The sequence below is a fragment of the Mixophyes fleayi genome, chromosome 7, assembly GCF_038048845.1.
Source record: "Mixophyes fleayi isolate aMixFle1 chromosome 7, aMixFle1.hap1, whole genome shotgun sequence".
In the NCBI taxonomy this organism is placed as follows: Eukaryota; Metazoa; Chordata; class Amphibia; order Anura; family Limnodynastidae; genus Mixophyes; species Mixophyes fleayi.
This window is the reverse complement of record NC_134408.1, coordinates 123,040,018-123,060,904: the sequence shown is the minus strand read 5'-3', so window position 1 is coordinate 123,060,904 and position 20,887 is coordinate 123,040,018. Positions and strand designations below refer to the sequence as shown.

The following is a 20,887-nucleotide window of genomic DNA, read 5'->3' as shown; positions in this document are numbered from 1 at the left end:
ACTCTCTCGTACTAATTACAAAATATTTTTTACATCAGACCATACCAAAAACAACGTGAGAACCCAATAAATCCTTTAATTGAAAGAGGAACTACACCCTGAATTTCAACCTTCATTGTGTAACCCAATGTATGTGACCTGGAGAGAAAAGAGGTATTCTGGCTGTGAAAGATGTTTTTGACCAGGGAAGCTGCTTTGCTGCTTCCCACAACTGCGGTAGAAATATGACCTTCCTCAAGCTCATTTTTTTCAAATCTGACATTATGTCAATAGCAAACTGAATTATTTACTGCCAACTAATTACCCCCATCTGACATTCTCGACTCCTTACTTAGTTTCTGCTGTATACATAAATTTAAGATTAGATTTTTAGACATATACTTGATTAATACTGACATAGATTGATTATAGTTGAAAGTGTGATATGTGAGGCAGAAAGGTTTCCAAGACCTTCATGATCCTACAATAGTATTAGCCCATACGGGAAATATTATGAAATCTTTAAGCTTTGCTAAGTTACAGGAGATGCACCTGAAAACATTAAACAGGGCTTATAATGCCTAAGCACAAAGGAAGCATTTGGTCACCTCTGAATCTGGTACCTGTCCGAAATGTAAAAAGACAAGGAGCTACGTTCATACATAACTTTTGAACGTGCCCAAAAATAAATAAAGGAATAAGGTTATATTTTTTTTATAAATTATACTTTTCACTTGCAACTGAAAATACACTGTGAAGCATTGCTTTTCACCTTTTTTGATAATTACAGGGATGATCTTTCCGATTCTAATGTTATACCCAGGGCCGCCGAGAGGGGGGGAGCGGGTACATTTTACCCGGGCCCGGGCTTGCCAGGGGGCCCGGGCCGGGCATTCGGTTCTAATTTTTATGTTTTCCTTTTTTTTTTTTTTTTTTTTAATATCTTGCGGTTTTTTTTATGTTTTGTTTTTTTTTCCCGCGGCTGGGAGGGGGGGTCGGATCGTTGGTGGGGGGAGTTGGACCAATAAAAAAGAAAAAAAAAATACTCACGTGACCGCGGCGCCGCGTCCCTCCTCTCCTCTTCTCTATTCACACTGACTGCCGGGCGTGACGTCATCAAGTCACGCCCGTCAGTCAGTGAGGAGCGTCGGACAAGACAAAGCTAGAAGAAAGAAGAGAAGACAGAAGAGAAGAAGAGAAAAAGAAAGAAGCTGACAGGAGGTGAGTGAAGAATAAATAAAAAAGGGGAGAGAAACAATAAATAAAAAAGGGGAGAGAAACACAGGGTTAAAAAAAAAGGGGAGAGAAACAGTATAAATAAAAAAGGGGAGAGAAGCACAGCGTTAAAATAAAAAGGGGAGAGAAACAGAATAAATAAAAAAGTAGAGAGAAGCACAGAATAAATAAAAAAGGGGAGAGAAACAGTATAAATAAAAAAGGGGAGAGAAACATAGAATAAATAAAAAAGTGGAGAGAAGCACAGAATAAATAAAAAAGGGGAGAGAAACAGTATAAATAAAAAAGGGGAGAGAAACATAGAATAAATAAAAAAGGGGAGAGAAGCACAGAGTTAAAAAAAAAAAGGGGAGAGGCACATTTAATAGTGGGGACTATTAATTTAAGATGGAGTGGTTTGGGGGCTATTGAATATGGGGGTGAGTTTAGGGAGAATGAGGTCTATTTATTAAATGTGACTATGAATTATTTAATGGCAGTGATGGTTGCGGGAAATAGGTATTGCTGGGGCTGTTTGCAGGAAGGGAAATAGGTTTATTTATTAAATGTGAATACTATTATTTTAATGTTGGGGCTGGAGGAAGGCCTAATTAATAATTGTGGGTGCTATTGATTTAACGCCGGGGCTGGCTGTAATTTTCTAAATGTAGCCATTTTTTTCCCCAAATAGGTCCTCCAACATTCCAGGATCCGGACAAGCCGCAACTAAAGAAAGCAGCAGTCACAGGTGGTGAAAGTGAGAAGAACGGGTAGGAGAGAGCAGCAGAGTGTGTGAAATGTTGTGATTCTAGTAGGGACAATGGGAATTTTTGGTGAGTGTCGTGCCCAATGTAAGTTGCAGGCCAAGACTGAACTCTTTGTGTACACACTGCATTCTTTGTATACTACACTGTGGTGCTAGATGTCTTAAAAGTCAGGAGTGCTGGGACATATGTGACGCTCTGGTGAATTCAGGATCTAGTGCTAGCCACGCCCCAACGGTGCATTGCCACGCCCCAAATGTATGACCACACCCCAAAAATTTTGCACCGGCGTTAGGCTAGCCACGCCCCCAACGGTGCATTGCCACGCCCCTGAATGTATGACCAAAGGCTAAAAAAAATTTGCGGCGCAAAAAAATTTGAGGGCTTACTCGACTATGAATTTGTTGTACCCGGGCCCTGAATTCCTCTTGGCAGCCCTGGTTATACCTCTTCTAACCATTATTGTAACCTTGGCTAAAAAGTTATTCTGAATAAATGGATCTCCCATATTCCCCCATCGTAGCTGAAATTAAATCAGAATTATTAGATTTGTTATATTTCGATAGGAGATCTCCTTTCTCTGAGCCTGAGAAAGGCGTCAAGAGTTTTTATAGAAAATGGGAGCTAGAGAGGATGTCCTGCCATTGTCAAATGAATTTTGCACCATCTCTGAGCTGATAGTGAGTTTCTATTGATATGTTTCATAATTTGTGAGTACATGATTAAAGATATCAAAATAAAAGTAGTTTAAGGAGTTATACATGTAGGATATTGAGAAAGAAAATGTCAAACAAGCTGGGGAGTGATGGGATGTTCTAACATAGTCCTAGTACAGTAAGGGCATGTTCGTGGAATTGTAAGCTATTGCAGACATTGAATTAGAGAGTTCACACCACCTTCTTTCATCACAGCATAACAGAAGGACTGCTGAGATTGTATTCTTCGCTGGATAACTCTGGGCATAGTATAGCAGTAACTGTGATTTGTGGAGAATGGAGCAAGTGACAATGTGTTCAGCTATCAGCGTGTGATTAAACAAGGTGGTGTGGACTCTCAGGCAAGTGAATGGTAATTATCACCAATTCAATATAGCTGATCTATTTCAATAATACAAAAGACACACATGTACCTCTTGGATGAGGTTGTGAACTTTTTGGTCCTTACACTTTTTGGAGATGGCAATTCCTCTATTAGAAAGCAGCTTTGTAACAAAGAGAACTCTAAATTATTAACCAGTTACACTGCTCTCTTTGTCTGATATTTATTTCTTTGTTTGCCAGGCTGTGTATATGAGTGATAATGTGTTTTTGTTTTGGCAGTGAATTTGGCCTAAAAAAAAATTCTTGATTTTTTATTTTTTTTATTTAATATCTAAAATGTTGACATGGGTTATGGTGATTATGCTCTATTTTATTACAAGACCTTTAAGGGAAAATAATATTATAAAAACTTTCTGCAATAAGCTTGTGCCAGACTCTTTGAATCGTTGAGCAAAAAAATGTTGCTTATTCACATTGTGCTTTAGAAAATGACCTTGAGGCTGTCACTTGCATGTGTTCCAGCTCTATCATCAGATCCAACTCCTTCTTCTTCTGCTCTCACTCTGCTGGTCTGTTCCCACCGTGTTCTCTCCACCAGCACACTTGGTGCCCTCTCGACCAATGGAATCACTTTTCTCCTTTAGGCACTCTCTATTCTCCACCAAGAATTCTCTGTTCCAGTCTATGCAGACTGAAAACTCTGTATTATATTTAATGAAGAAAACTGTGAGGTCGGCCTTCAATAACACATTCACAAATCCCTTTATTTCCATCAGCAACCCCATGTATCATAGAGCAAGGAGGGGCTAAATTATTCTTGGTTGTACTCTATGACTTGTGTTCTGCAATGTTCATTAATAAGGCAGACAGACCTAAAGCCTGACAGAAAGAGGTATGAGCCTTTAAAGCATGATACAACACAGTCATGTGTTGCCTTCTTTGTCTTTTTTATCAGAATTGCTGACAAAATACTCGATGGACTGTATATAAGTTCTAGGTTTCTGATCTATGTTTTTTGAACGCCAGTTAAAATTGTTGACGTTGGAAACACAGCTCTCCAAAAGCTTTGGGTTCCAGTAAGAGCTGAATCAAAAGGTTCCCTGAAGTGGATGGAAAGACAGGGAGAACCTCCATTCATTAGGCCCATGACAGGTCTTCTGACCTGCCAGTTAGGCAGCAGACTAATTAATAGTTACATCTGCAAGCTGTAGATGAATAGGCTGTCAGCTTGCTCAGTCACTCTCTCATTACCTGGGGAACTAGGCTGGAATCCTCCATAGAGAGAGAAAACTGCTATTTGTAGGTGAAATAAATTGGACGCATGCTGTTTGTTTGTGAGCTGGATATTAGGTCCATCCAGCGTCGGACTGGCCCACCATGATACCAGGAGAATCCCCGGTGGGCCACGATGCTTTAAAAACACACCCCTTTTGAAATGCGATGGATCGCCTCCCCTCCCCCCAACCAGGGGTGCCAGCTGGCAAGTAGTGCATGGTGGCTGGTCCCTTCCCCTAACTTCTTGTGGCTGTGGAACTTATTCCTCCCCTTGTTGCGTTGGCCTATCCCATAATAAGCAGAGGTCACATGGGACACGCACCTCGAGACAGGTGCCGTCCCATGTGTGCAGTGCCCGAAGCGTGGCTGGAAGAAGGTAAGTGTGTCGTGTTATAGTAATGTGTGTGTTGTGTTATAGTAACGTGTGTGTTGTGTTATGCTAATGTGTGTGTTGTGCTATGGTAATGTGTGTGTTATAGTAACGTGTGTGTTGTGTTATAGTAACATGTGTTGTGTATTGCTAATGTGTGTGTTGTGCTATGGTAATGTGTGCGTTATAGTAACGTGTGTGTTGTGTTATAGTAACGTGTGTGTTGTGTTATGCTAATGTGTGTGTTGGCTATGGTAATGTGTGTGTTATGGTAACGTGTGTTGTGTTATGGTAATGTGTGTGTGGGCAATGGGACTTGTGGCAATGTAATGGGGGTGAGGGCAGAAGGGGGTTTAATATAAGTGAAATGGGGGTGAGGGCAGGGAGGGGTTATTATAAGTGAAATGGGGGTGATGGCAGGGGTGGTTATTATAAGTGAACTGAGGGTGAGGGCAGGGGGGGGTTATGATAAGTGAAATGGGGGTGAGGGCAGGGGTGGCTATTATAAGTGAATTGGGGGTGAGGGCAGGGGGGCTTATTATAAATGAAATGGGGGAGGTGAGGGCAGCTGGGGCTTATTATAAGTGAAATGGGAGATGAGGGCAGCTGGGGTTTATTATAAGTGAAACGGGGGTGAAGGCATGGGCGGTTATTATAAGTGAATTGAGGGTGAGGGCAGGGGCACTTATTGTACATGAAATGGAAGGTGAGGGCAGGGGCACTTATTGTACGTGAAATGGAAGGTGAGGGCAGGGGGAGCTTATTATAAGTGAAATGGGGGTGCGGGCAGGGGGGCTTATTTTAAGTGAAATGTGGGTTGAGGTAGGTGGTGGCTAATGGGTGCTATTTTATTTGTGGGGTGATGGTGGGGCAATTTAATTTAATTTAATAGTGGGCCCTATTAATTATCTCTTTGAGACTCTGCATTATTGATTGCAATTTATATATGATATATGCTTGCAATATCTACACCTGAGAAGGTTTATTGATGTCAAACCTTTTAAAGCACTAATCATTGTTTATGAGCAATAAATATTGCCTAATTTGAAGTTTTGTTTGCAACACTCATTATATATGAGCAATAAATTTAGTTTACCTCTATATTTGTTGACACTTATATATTCATTGTTACTTTGCGCCTAGGGGTTGATACATTCACACATACTCAGGTACATACAGTAGGAGCACACACTCACACTGGGCCCCACTTACCATTTATTTGGCCCCACTAACATGAAGCCACTTTCAGACTTCTTTTCCAGGGCCACTTTATATTCCCAATCCACATCTGCCCTTTTCTATGTAGGTGGAGCCCACCCAAGTCCATAATTTGCAAGCGAGAGTCACCTGCACACTTAAGAGTTGCACATGTCATGACGCTGCTACGCCAGCAGCGTACAGGAGCCGCGATAAACCAGCCTAGCCAACCACAGAGAGGAGATGGAGCAGAGGTAAGTCACGTTTACTTTATTTTATTATATTTTTTTTTTTTTGCTTTTTTTTCGAACTTGACGCTGTTCCCTTTTTACCTGGGGGGTAGCATGTTCTTGGCATAATATCGTTTGGGGGTAGTACTCTGTGGCATAATATTGTTTGGGTCACTACTGTGTGGCATATGAATTTGGGGCATTACTGTGTGGCATTATATGCATTGTGGCATAAATTGAACAATGTGGCATAAATTGAACTGGGGCACTACTGTGTGGCATAATATGATTTGGGGCATTATTGTATGGCATAATATGATTTGGGGGCATAAATGTATGGCATAATATGAGTGTTTATTTGTTGATTCATTATTATTATTAATATAAATATAATCTCTCTATCTATCTAAATGCACAACTGGCACACTTAGGCTTGACTAGATTTTAGCCAATCCCCGATCTGCAGCAAAGGTATTTCCCATGGAGCCAAGGTCTGGGGTGGCACTGAATGTTCTCACTAAGGGTAGTAATAGTATGCATATGGACAGGTTAATTGTAACAATTCTGAAACAAGGTGCCCCTCTGCTTGTATATTTATTTTGTGTGTGTTTTCAATTTTTGTCTTTTTTTTAAACATTATTTTTTTCATATTTTGCTATAAGTGAAATTTCCATTTCATTGTAATTCTATCACTAGTGGTGGACACAGGTAGTTTTGAATTATTAGGGGCATATTCAATTGTCGGCGGGATTGTCGAAAATCTATATATATATATATATATATACACACACATTTATAAAAGTGGAGGTATTAGCAACCAATCAGATTCTAATTATCATTTTCTAATAATCTCTAGATTGTGATTGGTTGCTATGAGCAAGACTTTCACTTTTACTTGTTAGAAGTTTTAGTAAATCTGCCCGATGAACTCTATATAGGTAGTTGACATTCCGTGGTGAAATATAAACTTTATAGTACATTATCTTCTTTGCAACGCTGTATTTCAATTTGGTAAGTGTTTTATTTGTTTCCATTGCTTGACTCTGTCAAGTTGACACGTCTTGGAACTGTGATGTACTTTTTGAGTTCTTTATACACATTGGGCCTGAGTCATTAAGAAGAGCTAGGCAAAAAAAGGAGTAAGTTTGAATCTGGACAAACCATATTACAATGCAAGGGGTGCAAATTAGTTTATTTTACCTGTAAAGAAAATAATATTGGCTGATGCAGCGCACAAATACTTGATAGATTTATTTTTACATTGACATTTAAAGTTGTTCTAGGACATGCCCGACCCCAACTATAAATCTGTCCCCACATTTTAAATGTACCTCTTCCTCCAATGTAATATGTTTTTGCCAAGGTACAAAGTTACTCTTTTTCTTTTTTACTTTGCTCTCTTTAATGACTCGGGCCCATTGACACTATTTTACTATTTTTCTACACTATACTATATCTAGTGGGTTTGGTATTTCTTACTATACATAATATTCATACTATACTAGATATCGCTGAAGATAGTATTGATATCTACACTCTCGTAATTGAGTTTATTAGAGGTGAATACATCTCGATTGGGATAATCTTTTATAGCAATACATAAGTACTTTATATATTTTTCCTTCGCATGAGGAAAACCTCATGCCAATTTCAACTTTTCAAGATACACCAAATTTTAACTAGACACACAAATTAATTCAAAGCTTAATTTTACTATGCACAGGTGACCATATTCACTGATCACCAATGGTTCACAAGGTTTGTGATCCACTGGGAGTTTGACACAATAACAAATTTTATTTAATCCCTGGCTCCAACATAGGTGACATTTTTTTTATAGTTAAAATAGCTTTTCACCTCCATTATAAAAAATTATAAACACTGTAAATCTTTTTTTCTGGTCCAAACTGTGCCAAGGGATTTTTGTTATATTGGACAATAGTGTTAAAATATTGCAATAAACAGAACCAGAATCATGATTACATTTGAGAATGTTTGAAAATCAAAGTGATTTATAGTTAATTTGATTTACTGACAATCAAAATATAGTTCAGAAATATTAATTGAAGATACAAGACACAATTGAGTGTTTCCCTTATGGTCATATTATTTCTATCATCATCTTTGTTTATATAGTGTCAACACTACTTTATAGAGAATATTCAATCATTCACATCAGTCCCTGCCCAGAGTACTGATCGAAATTCTCTACCACACAAACACAAACTATAGTTAATTTTGTTAGAACCAAATAAATCTCTATATAAACCCCAAATTTGCTATTGGGCCTGGTAATTTCAAAAACATTTCTGAATATCTGGCAGCAAAAGAGTTAATTACAGCAACATGTTGAATTTAATTTCAGATTCTCTTATTTAAAATGATTATGGATTTGTTTAGATATCAAAATGAAAGGGGGATCAGTGGTAGAAGATAAGTACAGCAGCCTCAGTAATATCCCTGGTAGCGCTCCATCCCTTATTAGTCCCAAATCCATTCCAGTCAAATGCTGTGAAGTCTCCGCACTGTCTGGGGTTTCCCTCGGGAAAGTAGCCCCCTCCTCCAATGCAGTGCTATAGCAATAAAATAGAGATTCATATTTAAATAGTTAAACATTGACATAAAAAGAGTTTTATCTGGGGAAAAAAGAAAATCATGATAGCAAACCTTTTCCAAAAATAAAACACATTCCAAAATACATTGCACTTTTATGCTTATTTTAAACATCAAATATATTTCCAAATATGCAAAACCAATTGGTGGTAAGACAACCAGACAATGCAAGGGCTTAGCCTGACATGGATGCCAGATCTCTGTCAGCTTTGGCTATACATATACATTTATAGATATGTGTCCACATTTGAAAGGTCCGACCATTCTGTGCACCATTATGATGTCATTAGCGCAATCAGACAACTATTACATACACGCTCACATGTGGTTCCTATTGGAAAGTAGTGGGGAAACGTGTGAGTTGATAAAGGAACACTCAGCAAAGATGAGAGACTTTGCTGTATTACATATTTAATCATCAATAACAGCATTGACTGTCCTTAAGTTGAACACAGCTCTGCAATTCAGTTGTAACCAGCTGGGACTTTGATATAAACCACTTGATACAATGTTTACAAAGCTTATTACACCATAAAATGACTTATTTGAATGATCAGAGATTTGAGCCATTACTCTGGTCCAACGGGACTGTATCTGACCACTGTGGAAATCCTTTCTATGATTAAAGAACTGCATTCAAGATCAGTGGATCTAATTAAACCATTATGTCCATACACTGTGTTTTTGGTCTAAGGAAGAAGTACCTGGAACCTGGTTGATCCTGAATGTCCTTCATTCTTACATAACATTTTGCACATGTGTATATGAGCTACAACTTTTGGACACTAGTCACAGGTCCACGATTAAGCTCTATAGATATTAGAAGTATCAAGTAATATTTTTGTAACCTTGTTTTAGATTTGAGTTATTATTTTCATTAAATATTTTTTAATATACATTTTTTGATTTGGCTGAAGATCTTATATCAATTGTGTGTAGATTAAGATCAGCATTGGTGGATTTTTCTCCTAAAGATGTGATAATTGTTCAACTTCATTTACTGTTCGGTCTCATAGACATATGATCAGGAATTGATAAAGATTGGTCATTTATTAGTTCCCTTAAATGCACAGATTATATTTTGCTCATGTTCAGCTAAGGTTTCTATGGATTTCCAGACTGTAGTTAATTTGTTTATTTATAATTAACATAGCAGTATGTCTTTCCACAGTGGGTGGAAACTGGAACACCTGGAGTAGATCCAATTGAGCAAAAAAGATAGATCACGGAACATGTAATAAAAAACATTAAAACACACAAAAATAACACGTGTAATAAAAATATATGTGCTCTTACTCTTATAGTTACATATTTACAAAATTAGTAAGGTTGAAATAAGACACATGACAATCAAGTTCAACCTTTCATGTTTAAGTTTAGACATAAATGAAGCTGTGACATAGAACAAAGCCTTTGACAGCAGATAATAACCAATTGGCTGCTGATTTTTACCATTACCCTAATTGGGCCTTTCAGATTTAGGATACCCTTATGTCTATCCCATGGCTGTTTAAAATCACTTTCTGTATTAGCCTCTACCACCTATTTGGGTTGGCTATTCTACCTATCCACTATCTTTTCAGTGAAGTATATTTTCTTTAAATTTCCTATTTACTCTCCAGTTTTACTCGTGCTCTACTACTTTTATTCCCTGGATGAATGTTTCTATTATGCACCTTGATCTATTTTAAAGCTATCATACTCACCCTCTCCGTTCTCTGCTCCAAGTTATATATATTTACTTCCTTTAGTCATTCCTGTCAAGTTTTGTGACTGATACTATGAACCAGTTTTGTTTCCCATTTTTGCACAATATATACATACACACAACTGAACAGTCTGGTTATTTTTACTCCTCTGAGCCAGTAGTGCAACAATTAAAAAAAACAAAAAACATTGTTATTGCTGCAATGGGTCTCCTAATATTAATAGGCACCTAAGTACCTATTGGAGACAGCATAACAGAATGGAAAAAGGTCATTGAGACTAAAGTAAAGCCAGCCACAAACAATATGATCTTACCATTTGGACCAGATCAAAGTACAATTTGACCACACACATAATTCCAAAGTCGAAGAGATCTGACCACTTGGTGTCAGGCGCCGTCTCCGCACTGACACTTGGTGCAGGAGTCGGACACCTGCACCTTCACAGCAACCACGTCCTGTTGCCTAGCAGCGGGACGCTATCTCTGCTCACCTGTCAGCAGCCAGCATGTCTTACCGCCAAAATCTCCCTAACCCAATCAGGAGGCACCTTAGGGTATATAAAGCAGCCTTTGAAACATGTCTAGTGCCAGAGTATTGGTTCACTCCAGCTCCAGCGTTTCCTAAACTTCTGATCCAGTGTGTTATTCGGTTCTGACTCGGCTTCCTGTGACTACTCTCCTGTGTTTCGTTTTGGTACCTCGCTGCCCGGCTGGTTTGACTATTTGGCTTGACCTGACTTCTCTCTGGATCCTCCCTCTGTACTGCACCGCTCGGTTGGCTCTGACCTCGACTGCCTGACTACACCTGTCTACTACTGTCGCTACACCGGTGACTGTCTTGGAGAACCGCGACCTGCGTACCCTCTGCAGCTAAGCCCAAACCCCCTTGCGGGGGGTGAATACCGGGGGTACGTTAGACTCCGCGCCTCCCTGTTCAGTTGCGCTAATACCAGTTAGTGGTCATCTCTGCAATTCCGTGACACTTGGTTCTTGATCCGAAGATTCTGATCTCAGCAATGACCTCACTGGGGACTGTTAGTGTAGTCAGAAGATGATAGCATTTAGCTGAGGTCATCTTATGACCATTATTACCTCCATGGCCAATAAAGATCAAACGACAAACAGAGGCAGGCTGGGTTGGGGGGCAACTGCTCCTCGGGCTGGTCCTATAGTGAGCTACCTTGGGCTGGGTCACCTGCATTTTTCCAGCTCTCCTCTGACCAATCATACTGTGCTATTTGGACTATTGACCGATATCACTGCCGATATCTCAATGTGTGTCGGCAGCAGAGCAGAAAAATATAGCTGCACCAACCCAATAATAAAACAGTAAAAGCTGAGACAAAATTACTCTTAACTATATGCTTCTAAATGTTATATTTAAACATAGTTCTGTTATGCAACATTCATTGTAGTTTATTGATGTGGTTAGTTAATATTGAGAATATTTCACTTCTTTCTCTATGACTGGTAGCAACTTACATGTTCAGAATCACATCCTTTCACTTTCACTCCAGCGCATAAAGCTATTGCTGCCCTTTCTTTGTTAAACACTCGGAATTGGATAAATCCAGCAGTGAATTGAGCTGCAAAAGAGAGTTTCATAGTTTAGCATCAACTATAGCTCAATATTATCTATAGAATTTCATTAGAACAGATATAATAAATAAAACACAGAGAGAGTTGTTTACTTCAAAGTGCATGAAACAAATAGGAAAAATCAGACATTAGCTTTTAACTATTTAGCGCAAGACAGACAGTAAAAACAAATGATTGGTAGCTATGGTCAGTAGACATTATAAACATATTTGGACCACTGAACAATTTGATAAATAACCCTTAGAGAAATTGATTTGCTTCTCCTATTTTACACTTTCATTCACTTTTCAATAGTCCGTGTTGCAGAGTTACCCATTGATTTTTTGTGTGCTGATATTGCAGCAGATCCTGGCATATTGCTGTTGTTAGTGTTGACTGCGCACTGCCATCTGACATCTGTAGTCTATCCTAACAGAGCTCCCCCACCACTTAGGATCAGACTCCTTTTGCTACTCTCTAGGCTTGGCAGAATGCAGACTAAAGAATTTGATGAGCACAGCAGGTGCATGAACATCAATCGACTTAATCCAAGCTCAGTCCTCCGGAGCAGACGTTTCAGTGTGTCAAAAGTTTGTTGGGCCTCCACCTCCTCTACTACCCACCTGGACCTCTAGATTAATGTCCCTTTATCTCCTACTCATGGGCAGGATCTTCTACCATATGTCCACTCTCTGACGTCCATGTTTTTTCCCTGTCATGTCTTATATTAAAATTGTTTCGGTGTTCTGCTATATGTTTCCTGTTTTCATGTATGTCATATCTGTATGACTTTGTCAGTCACTACAGAATCTATGATGCCACACAATAAATGATGATGATGAAGAATATGAATAATTACAGACAAAATCCTCACTGAACACACTGGTTGAAGTGAAGCCAAGCGTATATTGGTGCTCGATAAATGACAGATTTGTCAGAGATTTAAATGATATTATATGTGACTAATTTGCCATAGGTAAGAGAGGAATTAGATATTCAGCTGACAGTCTGCAAAGCAAGTCTGCAGACATGACACACTTATGGAGCAGTGTTCCTAGTTCAAAGATAAACAGGTGAAGGACATAAGTATGACAATAGTATAGAGTGTGATTTAACTTACATGTTCTAAAATGTTTGAAAGTGTCTCTTTCCACAATTAACAGCAAAGCTGACAGGGTGAGTCTGCAATGAAAAGTAATTACAGAACACCTGCAGAGAACACCTTTTTAAAGGCAAGGTGGGAGTGTCACCTGTCCATCAACCTAGGGCTGTGGGAGGAGTGTCAAGTATATTAATTTGAATTGTGAATTTGTATTGTGTGACCGATGTTAGATAGTGGCCAGTGTCTAGACAGTAGGACTGTGTCTAGTAAGTGTTAGGTCTCCTGGTGTCATCCTAATGGAAAGTATGCTGTTTACCTGTGATATCAACAATAAAATTACCATTGATTCAGCAAGAAGTTGTTCGTGTGTGCATCACCAGAAGGATTTTCGTGCCACATAGTTATCACTTTATTGTTAGAAAGTCAGGTTTATAATGGTACATTTATTTCACCATAATAGATAATTGAAAAAACATCAACTACTATAGTTTTTTAACAGTTTATTGCACATGATACAACCTTCACTTGTTCATAATTGTTTTGGGTTTTGAGATTGCCATCAAAATGCAAGGGTTCAGCGATAAAAAAATAAATTATTTGGCTAATGATGTGATTATAGAAGTCTCTATAGAAGATTCTGTAGGGGAAGTCCTCAAGTGTTGTCACTGTTCAATACAAACTGATTTTTCCTCACAGCATTATTAGTGTCAAAGACAATACCGTATCAGCAAAGAATATTGCAAACTCATTGCATTCTAACTGGGAGAGGGTTGAATCAGGCTGCAGACTTGCTGCTTTGCAAAGCTTCTCCACCGTACAGAAAAACTTAGCTGGTCTATTGTTTGCTGTTATAATCTCATTTGAACGAAACGCTGAATACTTAGTTATACATTGTTAAGAATCTGTCGCATGCTGCTCCTCAATGTCAGCGACCAGCACCCAATGACAATATGTCACTCATTAGGCTCCCCCTAAACCTTTACATTGTAGGCGTCTGTCGTTACGTCGCCTAGTGGTAGAGTCGCCCTAGGTACACCTGTGCATTTTGGTATATTTGAGCACTCCAAAAACTCACAAGATCTCTGGCGCTAAAATAGTTAAATATTGAATGATATTGAATATTTGAGCACTCGTTAAAGATTTTTCTATGCCTAGTTGCATATAAATCTGAACAGAAAACACAGAACTAAATGTTGCTGTATTGTTCAAGATAAACAAGAGTTCCACTGCATACTGTGTGATGAGAAATGTTTTTACTTTCACTGTGTGAGCCTGATAATTGTACTTGTCCCATTCCATATAAAATCTGCTGATTACTAGATGCTCTGTGTATATTAGTTATTTTCACAATGTTGTTTTTGTTGATATCCTTTGACACTCTGTGCAGGAAGCATCATCTGGAGGTCTAACCCGGATGATTTCTCCCTACACAGAACTGATTGGACAGCGACAACACTCTCTAGTCATAGATTACACTGCTGTCAGTTTTACACTACCAGTTTCTGGTTAATCGATATGACGGTTCTCGAGTGCCTATATTTCTTCATTTAATTCTTTTATAGAAATTGTGTTTTGCGGCTTTTTTCTGTCTCTATTGTGCTCTGCATTGGGAGACATCATTTGTTTTTTTTAAACTGATGACATCACCCAGCTCAGACCCAATTAGCCAGCAGTGCTTTAAAAGGAATTCTTACTACTACTCCAAAAATTGCAATTTTGCCAGAAACCCATTGAGAATTGTAGGGGATGAGTTCTCAATTAGATGATCTTGATTTCCAGCCTATCAGTTACGTTATCTGCTTGTTATTCGAGCTTTTAACAATACTGTAAGTCTGATATTACATTTTTATATGCAACACATTTTTTTAAAATCATTTTGTTGCTCTGTGCTCTTATTATTTCTTCTATATTCATCTGAAAATTTTCTGGGAATGTATAAATATTAGCGACAGAGTGAACTTCCCACGCTCACACTTTCATTCCATTCAATAGTCATGACATTCCCAGGATACAGAATTGAAAGGGCGTGGCCTCTGTGACAAGGTGTCTGTGATCTGATCAGACAGAATGGAGCATAGTTTGGTTGGATCGAGGGTTTGGTAGAATTTAGACAGAAATGTGGTACTAACTTACATTGCATTTAAGCTAAGCTAAGATTCATTGTAAGGGTCACACTCACAACAAAGGTAAAACTGAAGTCCAGCAGAGCATATCCTGTTTTAGGACAACATGCCCATCAAGATAAAATGCTGAAATAGGTATTTTCATTTTGCTACAATTTTAGCACACTGCATTACAATGTCAAAAACTTACGTCTTCCGTTCGGTGAGTAATAATTTGCTGTTTTCAATGCATTTCCCAAATCATACACAACAGGTATCGCAGGGCCATTGTTTGCTGTGCAGCTGCCAATATTATATCTAACTGGGTATGTCTGAAAGAATATAATGAAGGTAGAGTTATACTCATATTTTAGGTTCAGTTGAAGCCTAAATCCATTTACAAAGCCTGCACAAACTACTAAACCATACCTCTAGGGCAGTGATGGGCAAACTTTTTCAGGAGCAGGCCAAATAACAAAGAAAAACTTTAGGCGGGCCAATATAATTTATTAAAAAACTCAAATATCGAAATATATAATACAAATATTTTGAATGGGACGGGAGGGTGTTATATAGCAGTGTTACCTCTATAAGTGCAGCGATCGTACAGACACAGCACTTATTTCAGCAGGTTGGTGCAGATCCGTCTTTCTGGTGAGCCATTAACTGACAACACAGCAGCCAATCGAAATCCGCCTTAGTATATGGCCCAGCCCATCTCTTCTCACATGACTTTCAGCCATTAGGGGGCGGGCAGGTGTTTGAGTGATTGACATACGAAGTGTCCTTTTAGGAAGGAGGATGAAGTGTAATGGAGGAAATAGCTGGGAAGACATAAAAATGAATGTTCTGACACACAGGGTCGGCCCTAATAATTTTATGCATATTTTAATGAATTTTTTTTAAATATTGGGGGGCCGGATAGAACCTCTAAGTGGGCCGGATTGGCCCGCGGGCCGTAGTTTGCCCATCACTGCTCTAGACTGTAAGACCTCTACCCTCTGTGGCAACCTTCTATGTAATTGTTCTGTTTTTATGTATGATTTGCATGATTTGTTATACTGACTGTCCAGCGTTTTCTGGAGCCTTACAAATAAACGATGCTGATGTTCTGAAACCTTATTTTCATATGTAAATACTTATTACAATCAACAAGGTGGAGCCTATGTAATACCCCAAAACCCTGGGTTGTATCTATATGTAAATATATGTGTGTACTCATGGCTATGTTCATCTACCTGCCTAGTTAGATGTGGTTACATTTGTTAAGTGTTTAAAAAGATTTTTTTTAAAAAATAAATTGATTCCTGCAGTGAGGGAAGTGGCAGTTGGTTCTGTGACAGTGGCGCACGCAGGGGGTTTCTGGGTCTCCAGAAACCCCCCCATCCGCTAAAAAAGTGCCCTACATATCGGCACTGTACCATACAGCAGCCGCGGCGCTGTCTAAGAAGCGTCCGCGGCGGTGCTGTATTGTATACAGCACTGCCGCGAACACTTCTTTGACAGCACCGTGGCTCCTGTATAGTACGGAGCTGCCGCGCATGCTCTATGGGGTTTGTTTATTTTTTCGGGGGTGGAGGAAACCCCCCCTGAAAAATCCTCCGTGCACCCCTGTGTGAGGAGAGTGATGTTGATCAGAAGAGATGTGAGAAGACTGTCCGAGGAGTGACAATAGACAGAGAAGAAGTATATGTGTGGCAGATTAGAAAAGAGTGACAGAAGAAATAATCATTTAAGAACAGAAACAAGGGAGCAATATTATATAGAAACATTGTGACTTACAAGACTACCAACCAAGTACTGCTATATCTTGCTGAATGTTTCAGACGCAGATATAAAAGTATAAAGACTTCAGCCGTGATAGAGAAGTGAATCAATTATAAACCAATGAATGGGTCCAGTAAGTGAGTAAAATAAACAGCTTTAAACACATTTGACCTAAGTTACCATGGTAACCGTGAGCTAATACACTATATTGTGAAATATTAGTCACTAAATAGGAAGAAACAATATCATATTCATCATATTTATTCTGTCTAATACTGAATAGTGAACTGTTATAAACTAATTCAATGATTGCAGCATTTTATGGGAATCAATTAATTAATATTTAATCACATTTATTTCTCTGCCCGAATTATTGAATAATAAACAGTCATATGAGGTCTTCAGTGATCACTCTTCTCCATAGACTTTAGTGCTGCCCATCATCAACGGACCACATAGCTGCATTAATGTATTAGCGATGTTATCACAAGAAAAGAATACATAGCAAGAACTATAATTTACTATCCATACATAACTGGAGTTCAACAAAGTATTACTCAGGAGGAACTAATAAAGTAACGGACAATAACCAAATAAATTGACTCCATATACATTAAACCTGTATTTATTATATTGCAGAAGATAATACAGTTCTGATAACCGTTATTAACGTCAGATTCAGAGTTACAACTGTTGAACTCCTCACATTTCACCAACGTGCACAATCTGTCTTATGTACTAAAATTACATTTATCTTGTAGGATGAATATATGTGATATTGACTATTGATTGAACTTTTACATAATTCTATAGATTTTTAAGTAAGGATAGAGTGATATTAGAATAATAATAACTATAATAGTATTGCAATTAATTAAAGGTTTTAGAGTAAAATAAGATATTGTTTAGAAATAGTTCTGCATTTCTAAAATGTTTATTGGAGTTCTTCTTCTGAATAAAAGGAAATTATTTCAGAATATTCTTTTGTCATCTTAAATGTCTGTGGAAAAACCTCCTTACCTCTCTGGTGCATAGAAAATCCGAAGAATTGAAACCAGGGAGAGAAATATCTTATACTGGTAAGGTGCAACTTCAACTTGTTACTTTAAACAACACCACACGGGTTATCACACCTAAATATAAATGATAACTCTTATCTGTAATTTTAGTTACATGACAAGATAAGTCTGCACACTAGATTCAGAGGGAAATAAAGGTTGGTATTTGGTAGTATCTCACTTTATTATTATAATTTTTTTAAAATACTATCAATAAATCTGTGTTCATTTTGCGAACCACAAACTTTGCAGACACACACTTTTAATGTGCAAAGTTTGTATGCCTACTGCCCACATTTCAGTCGTTGGAACTGTCCTTGGAGAGGCAGTCTGTGCCTATTTTGTAGAAAATGTGCGTGGTGGGAGAAGTGAAATTTCACTTTGAATTCCAAATTACCAGCCACCTTTCTTCATGCGGCCGTTCCTCCCTCCCATCCCCAATGTCTGTACCCGCCTCCTCTTCTGTGTGGCCATATTCTCTTATCTCCCAAATCACATGGGACGTGCGTTAGTATTGGCGATGACTAATTATAAAACGTGGGTGCTAGTGATTTAACGCCAGGGCTGGTTGGAGCTTTCTAAATTCTAAATGTCATGTAGCAGTCTTTTTTTCCAAGTAGGGCCCCAACAGACAAGCAGCAACTGTGCTTAATACACCAACAGCAGTGAAAGCTGCAAGAACAGGTAGGAGAGAGCAGGACAGTCAGCCAACTGTCCCGAATCTGGTGGGGCAGTTCCGAATTTAAGTGACAGTCCTGCTTATTCAGTCAGGCACAGTTGGGAAGTATGTCCTGCAGCTGCTTCACAATCCTCTGCTCATGAATTAGTCAAATTAACCAGGGCCCGCCCCCTGTCTTAAGTGCCCGGGCCCCCCTTAATCCAGTTCTACTTGGACCCAACCCTCTTCATTTAAACTTTTCAGTTTTTCTTCTAAAATACTGATTTGTTTAGATCCATTTATATCTTAAACTATTCATGAGAGTGAGAGGATACAATTGCTACCTTCATTAAAAGTGCCACTTTTCTATGTTTTAAGCTTTTAAAAAACAGAAATGATTGGGTTAAAAAAAGCATTTATACCACATTGCAAATGAAAGTTACATTTTTCATAGGTGCAATACACTACCTTAAATATTACACAATTTGATCATTGACTCCACCAATGTAAAAAACTAGTGGGTCACTTGTTATTAATTATTTTATAAATACATATATCCCACTCTGTGCTAGAGACATGATGAAACAACAACATTACAAACATGTGAGACATATGATCTGTAGAGAGGCACAAACATGGAAAATCGCATAAGACCATTGTAAAGACATCCTTCGGAGCTCAGTGCAGTCCAATGTACAAAAGTATGAAATTACAGCCACATTGCATACTTCAGGCCCCCACTAAACTTATCAACTGTGAGTCTTAACTTTGAGACTAAGGTCAGTGGCTGCAATGAAAAATCACTCCTCCTAAGTGCAGGGGACAGTCGCCTTCCTGTGCCACTCTCCATGTCCCGTTGCTTAGCAACGGAATGCGTTTCCCGTTTCAGGGCCCACACTGCACGCATATGCGCAGAGATGATTGTGTCCCGTTGCCTAGCAACAGGATGCGCCTCCTGGGCTTCCTGTCAGCAGTCAGCTATGTCCTGACTGCTGAATCACCTTTATCTCCTCCCTATAAAAGGATCACGCTATACCATTAGGGTGCCAGAGTATTGGTTTGCTCCAGCACTTCCAGATTTGTTCTGCATTTGTGTATGCTGACTTCTGGCTAGTTCCTTGGCTTATTTTCCTGGATTTCGATTTAGTACTGCACACTCCGTTTGGTTTAGACCTTCTGCTTGTTCCTGACACTTCTTCTGATTATCCCTGTGTACTGCGCTACTGTTTGGCTCAATCCGGATTATCCGACCATTCCTGTCTACACTCCACTGTGCTGGTGACTGACTTGGAGAACCGCGACCTGCGCATCCCATGCAGCGCAGACCATACCTTCTTGCAGGGGTCCCTGGTTAAGACCGGGGGTGTGTTAGACTCCGCGCCTCCCTGTTCAGGTGCGTAAATTTCAACCAGTGGCTTCTAAGGTATTATAAACCGTGACAAATGTACATGGGTCACAGTTCAACAAAAGGGCCTTTATGGGTGTGGAAGAAGCCATGGATGAAAGAAAACATATTCTTTGCCTGAAAATAGCCATCTAACTGATATTGGAGAAATTTGGATAAAGTGGAACTTTTTGAACTGAATGCAAAAGAGACATGTATGACATAACTCAAACAATGCACTCTAACGCCATCCCCTCAGTGAAGTATGGTGGTGATAGCATCAAGTTACAAGGATTTGTGGCAAAACAGATCCTCAAAGGTAGTTGAACTATCCACAGGGTCGGCTTGGTATGAAAATGGGACCCTCTAAGAACCTAACAATGGCAGCAAAGCAGAGAAGCAGATGCAGTGGCCATGTTTAAGAAGCCAGACAGTAACACTGGGCCTCCACCAGCATTTACTTCAATATAACCACTAGTAAGTAAGTTAGATGCATATATCAACTTCTACAGTGCTAAAGACGATTGGGACTTGTCCTTAGCACTTTTAAGGTATAAGCACTAAAGGGGTTAAAGAATACAGATATTTGCATTGATCACTATATACACATTTTTATTCTGATGAATGATGTAAAGAAATAATAAAAAACAAAATAGAATATTTAATTTCTGGTTTCATGTTTTACCTTGTACAGTTTAAATAGGTTCCCACCTTCAGCAGACAAAAAGCCATTATTGGTGCGATATCGTAGAAGGGCAGCATGCCTCCAACCGGGTACTGGTGTCTTGTTTGGCACGTGCCATATCCCCACATCATTAGCATTTATATCATAATAGCCAGGATTCTG

The 20,887-nt window shown here is 38.9% G+C and overlaps 1 protein-coding gene across 2 annotated transcripts in view; it reads right to left on the bottom strand.

Annotated features, from left to right (window-relative positions):
• The window catches only part of LOC142098105 (intelectin-1-like), a 65,962-nt gene that overhangs the window by 35,120 nt on the left and 9,955 nt on the right, over positions 1–20,887 (bottom strand). The window contains exons 5-8 of one of the 2 annotated variants that reach the window (XM_075180593.1): positions 20,726–20,884; positions 15,385–15,505; positions 11,874–11,977; positions 7,246–8,643 (exon numbers count right to left, since the gene is read on the bottom strand). The exons of the other annotated variant lie outside the window; for it this stretch is intronic. Coding sequence (XP_075036694.1) covers positions 8,491–8,643; positions 11,874–11,977; positions 15,385–15,505; positions 20,726–20,884 — 537 coding nt within the window. The 3' untranslated portion in view covers positions 7,246–8,490. Of the gene's footprint in view, positions 1–7,245; positions 8,644–11,873; positions 11,978–15,384; positions 15,506–20,725; positions 20,885–20,887 lie in introns of those variants that run through there. 2 annotated transcript variants of the gene reach the window in all.